Genomic DNA, 5,446 nt, shown 5'->3' with positions numbered 1-5,446 from the left:
GTGTTATGAATAGTGATACTATTAATATTCTACTACATGCCTTTTAAGGAGCTCTGGTAAGTGGCACCTAAGGCATCTGTCTTCTAACCAGGTCAGCTGTTCAATCCCACCAGCTGCTTCATGGAGGGAAGATGCGACAATCTACTTCCATAAATATTTACTGCCTCAGAAACCCAATGGGTGTTGTTATGAGTCAGAATCGACTCCATGGCAGTGAGTTTGTTTTTTGTTTGCATGACTTTTGGTCAACATAAGTATAGGTATATTTCAGATATATGCCGCAGGAGTAGAAATGCTTGTTCATGATACATGGCTATAATCGACATTAAGAAATATATTCAAGGGTTTTCTAAAATATTTATCACAACTATCAATGGGCAAGAGCCCTGACCACTGCATATGTTTGGTATTTCCCTTCTTTTTAATTATAGTGTTTCTTACCATACAATGAAATGCAAACATTTTAAGTGTATGGTTGAATGGGATTTGCCAAATGTATATTTCTATGGGCAATGATTTTTAAGATATTTTTATTTTGATTTGCTATTGTGGTTTTCTCCATTTCATGGAAAATGCTTATCCATTTTATGTGCTAAATAAGATTTGACAACAAAATATTATGATTATCCTCTTTATACATTAATTTGTGAGAGTTTTTTATTACCTTAACAGCTTTACTGAGATATGACTGACACATAATAAACTCCCTATATTGAAGACGTACAGTTGATTTTGTACATAGGCTTTGTTATATGTATTTTGAAAACAAAATAGCCATAAAACTACCACCACAATCAAAATAATGAACATATCCTTTGCCACAAATTTTTCTCTTCCTCCTTCTGGTCCCATCATGCTGCACCACTTCCCCTTACAGCCAACCACTGATCTATGTTCTGTCATTATAAATTAGTTTGAATCTCCAAGAGTTTTACATAAATAAAATAATAATCTATATTAACTATTTTACCATACTTCACTCAATTTCATATTTGAGATTTATCCATGTTGGTGCATATAATAATAATTTGTTCTTTTTTCTCATTCAATAGTATTTTACTATATAGATATGCCATAGGTTATTATTATTATTATTCACTTGTTGATTTATATTGGATTGTTTCTAGGTTTTAGTTATGACTAGCCTATAACACTTGCCTGCATGTATTGGAACAAGAGAAAATATAAACATGTACTCCACCACTCCAAAAAATTGATTAATTATTATTTCATTACCAGAGCTCCTTTATAATAAATATTTATACTAACATTTTTCCACATATATTTTACAAATTCTGTTCAGAATGAACACTTTATTCATGGTTTTTAACTTTTATTGGTTTTGAACTAACTACAAAATGTCCAATAATATGGAACATAAATTGTCTGTGTATTCATTCTTCCTTTTCTCTATTTGAATCTATTTGAATTTATGACATCTATTGGAAATCTAAGGAGCTCTGGTGGCATAGTGCCTAAAGCATCTGACTGCTAACCAGAAGGCTGGAGATTCAAACCCACCAGCCACTCCTTGGAAGGAAGATTCGACAATCTAATTCCATAGTGATACTGCCTTGGAAACCCAAGGAGGGGTTACTATGAGTCAAAATCAACTTGACGGCAGTGAGTTTGGTTTTTGATTTGGTATTGGAAATCTAACTTATTTAACTAGATTGATTAAGTCTGAATATCTCTGAGAAAATCTTATTATAAATGTTTTATAACATTAAATAATAATAGTAAAACACCTACTACCACTTAGTTGAAACTGACTTATAAATATATTCACTATTAAAGGTAACTCTTTGAATTACTCAGGAGATCTTGAAACATTTGAGTCAGTAACATGTTTCTTTAATTACTTCCGTACTTCTGTTGTTGTTGTTATTTGCCATCGAGTTGGCCCCGACTCATAGTGACCCCTCCTTAGGTTTCCAAGGCAGTATCACTAAGAAGTAGGAATGCCCAACCTTCCTTCCGAGGAGTGGCTGGGGGGTTTGAACCGCCAGCCTTCTGGTTAGCAGTCAAGTGCCTTAGGCACTATGCTACCAGAGCTCCTAGTTTTATTTAAACTTTTTCTTTCTACTCACCAGATTTCTGAATATTTCCATCATCAATACTGCCCCCTGGTGAATCAATCTGGAATTCACAATCTGGAGGCCTGTAGCCCAGAAAGCATTGACAATTACCAAAATTATTACATATCTGAGATAGAAAAGCACAAACCACTGTTAGGATATTATTATTACTATAAAATTTTATCTTTGTCTTTTTACATTATATGAATATATTAATTATATACTATTAAAAATTACATTGTTACAAATCAAAAAACAAACTCACTGCTATCAAGCCCATTCCTACTCACTGCAACCCCCATTACTATTTGCCTTAAAATTATTAAGTCCATGTAATATTGTAAGAAGGTTTTAAAAAAGGAGTGGACATCTTCACAACAGAATAGTGTGAGTGGCAAAATCACTACCTACCTGAAAGCCTGTTTCTGGCCTCTACACACTGATGTTAAGAGCTCTGGTGGTGTAGTGCCTGAGGCATTTGACTGCTAACCAGAAGGCTGGCGGTTCAAAAACCCACCAGCCGCTCCTCGGAAGGAAGACTGGGCAATCTACTTCCTAGAGATACCACCTCAGAAACCCAAGGAGGGATCACTATGAGTCGCGATCGACTAGATGGGCAGTGAGTTTGGTTTTTTGGTTTTACACATCGATGGTTTTGATCAGTACTTTGTCATCTTTAATCATCATTAATCATCTCTCTAAATGCAAATTAAGAAAAAAGTTATGACCATCACACACATATCATTTGTGTAGATTTAGATTTTTCCACAAATATCCTCTCATTTAGTTCTTTTGAAAATATTTGCTGTCACTACTTTAACATGGGAGTTCTGGTAGCATAGTGTCTAAGGCACTTGACTGCTAACCAGAAGGCTGGCGGTTCAAACCCACCAGCCACTCCTCGGAAGGAAGATGGGGCAATCTCCTTCCTTAGTGATACTGCCTCAGAAACCCAAGGAGGGGTCGCTATGAGTCGGGTCTGACTCAACGGTACATAACAACAACAACAACAACACTTTAACATTTCCCATTTATGCACTTTATTTTCTATACAAAGTATTTTGGCAAAATAAATGTCGATTTACTTGGCAACTTTAATTTCTTATCCTAGTCCCTTTTCAGTATTTGGTATTATTGGTCAATTATTTTTTTTATTGGCATTTAATTTTGTAGTTCATGTATTTTCCAAAATAAAATAACATAGAGGAAAAATAAATATTGAAAATGGCAATAAAATAAAACGTCATAAGCTTGTTTTTCTAGCTGTTTGCATTCTAGAAGGTTTCCATGTTATTTCTTCATTTAAATTTCAATTTAAAAAGTAATTGCTGTAAATTTGACTCTCACTCATGGTGACCCCATATGTGTCAGAGTACAACTGTGCTCCACAGAGCTTTCTATGGCTGATTTTTCAGAAGAGCACCACCCTTTCTTCTGACATGCCTCTGGGTAGATTCAAAGCCCCAACCTTTCAGTTAGCTACTTAACACATTAACTGTTTGAACCACCCAGAGACTTCTAAACACCAATAGTTTAGTATTAATTTTCATTTCAAAGTAAAACAATTATACACATTTTCAGTAAAATTCAAAAAATAAAAGTACATATAACTAAGACTCCTCACCTACATTCAATTCCACTCCTCACTGCTAAGCATTTTCTGTGTTCCATTTATACATATGCAATGATAAACAAACACAAAAAATACACAAATTCTTGGGAATTTTTTTCCCAAAGTAACATCAAATATCACACTAGGACTTTATCCTCATATGTTTGTGTGAATATATACAAGGATATAGTACTAAAAACACATATTTATAATATTCAGTATTAGACATGTTGTTGTTGTTAGATGCTGTCAAGTCAACAACTCATAGTGACCCCATGCACAACAGAACAAAACACTTTCGGTCCTGCACCATCCTCACAATCCTTGCTATACTTGAACCCATCATTGCAGCCACCATCTCAATCCATCTCGTTAAGGGTCTTCCCCTCTTTCTCTGACCCTCTACTTTACCTTGCATAATACCCTTCCCCAGAGAATTGTCCCTTCTGAAAACATGACCAAAGTAGGTGAGACGCCATTCCAACTTGTAAGAAGCACTCCAGATGCACTTCTTCCAGACAGATTTGTTCATTCTTCTAGCAGTCCATGGTATTATCTGTATTCTTTGGCAACACCACAAATCAAAGGCATCAGCTTTTCTGTCTTTCTTATTCGTTGCCCAACTTTCAGATGTATATGAGGTGATTGAAAATACCATGGCTTGCATTAGGCACACCTTAGTCTTCAAAGTGACATCTTTGCTTCTTAACACTTTAAAAAGGTCTTTTGCAGCAGATTTCCCTAGTGCTATATAACATCTGGTTTCTTGACTGTTGCTTCCAAGGGTGTTGATAGTGGGTCCAAGTAAAATGGAATCCCTAACAACCTCAATCTTTTCTCCTTTAGGCCATTGGGATTGAAAAAAATATGCAACCTCTGTGCAGACTATTCAGTGAACAAAAGCAGTGATCAAAATGCACAAGTCTTATTTCATAAGACAAGGTCCCTTTTAACCACAGTGGCACAAGTAAGTCCCACTGAAATAACAGGATGCCATTTCCACATCTCACTGTTATGGGTTTGAGAGAAGGTGAAAAAAGCTACTATGCGAAATGCTGAATTTTACTAGACTTTTCTTCATCAAGCACTTCTCAAGATGTTGCAAATGCTTGGGTTCCAAGATAGTTGCTTCAGACAGTTTTCATCAGCTCAATAGCTATTTCAAAGGACATAACAATTGTTAAATTTTTCTCTTCTGGATCTTAGGTAGTATCACTTAACCCCAGACTTTTAAACCCCAAATTAATCAATCATTGAGTGGAGGCTGCCCTGAGAATGAGATCTGACTTTAGAGAAGGTGGTTCTCTTCACTTGAAGAAATTCCCAAAATGTACTGATGAATGAGGGCTATCTGTTCACTTTATTACTCATAATTAGCTCAGTATTTCTAAAACTGAATCTAAGCATATCATAACATCCTCTATAACTAGTAAGGAAGTGGTACAACCAAAGGGCTCATATTCTGTTCACAGGTCTATAAATTGATCCGGAATATACTAAGGCTAATTATAAAAATACCCAACATTTCCTCCTAAATTTACTCTCAGGATCTTATATTTGTTCACCATATACATGTATAAAATATACATAACAACACTATTCATAGTTTTTAAAATACACAGGGAACTGTGTAGGCATCAAAAATAGAGCACCAACATAAATTACTTATATTCATGTACAATAATAGGAGCTCTGGTGGTGTAGTGCCTAAGGCCTTTGGCTGCTAACCAGAAGGCTGGAGGTTCAAATCTACCAG

General features: G+C 35.4%; 1 protein-coding gene across 1 annotated transcript in view; it reads right to left on the bottom strand.

The window, feature by feature from the left end:
* Positions 1-2,082: 2,082 nt before the first annotated feature.
* ADAM18 (ADAM metallopeptidase domain 18) overlaps positions 2,083-5,446 on the bottom strand; it is a 168,758-nt gene continuing 165,394 nt past the window's right edge. The window contains exon 18 of the mRNA XM_007935064.1: positions 2,083-2,205. Within this exon, the coding sequence (XP_007933255.1) occupies positions 2,083-2,205 (123 nt within the window). The remainder of the gene's footprint in view (positions 2,206-5,446) is intronic.

This window comes from Orycteropus afer, unplaced genomic scaffold, assembly GCF_000298275.1.
Source record: "Orycteropus afer afer isolate SDZICR_OR568_19922 unplaced genomic scaffold, OryAfe1.0 scaffold00024, whole genome shotgun sequence".
NCBI classification, from domain to species: Eukaryota; Metazoa; Chordata; class Mammalia; order Tubulidentata; family Orycteropodidae; genus Orycteropus; species Orycteropus afer.
Note: the sequence above shows the minus strand (reverse complement) of the source record. Positions and strands in the feature narration are given on the sequence as shown.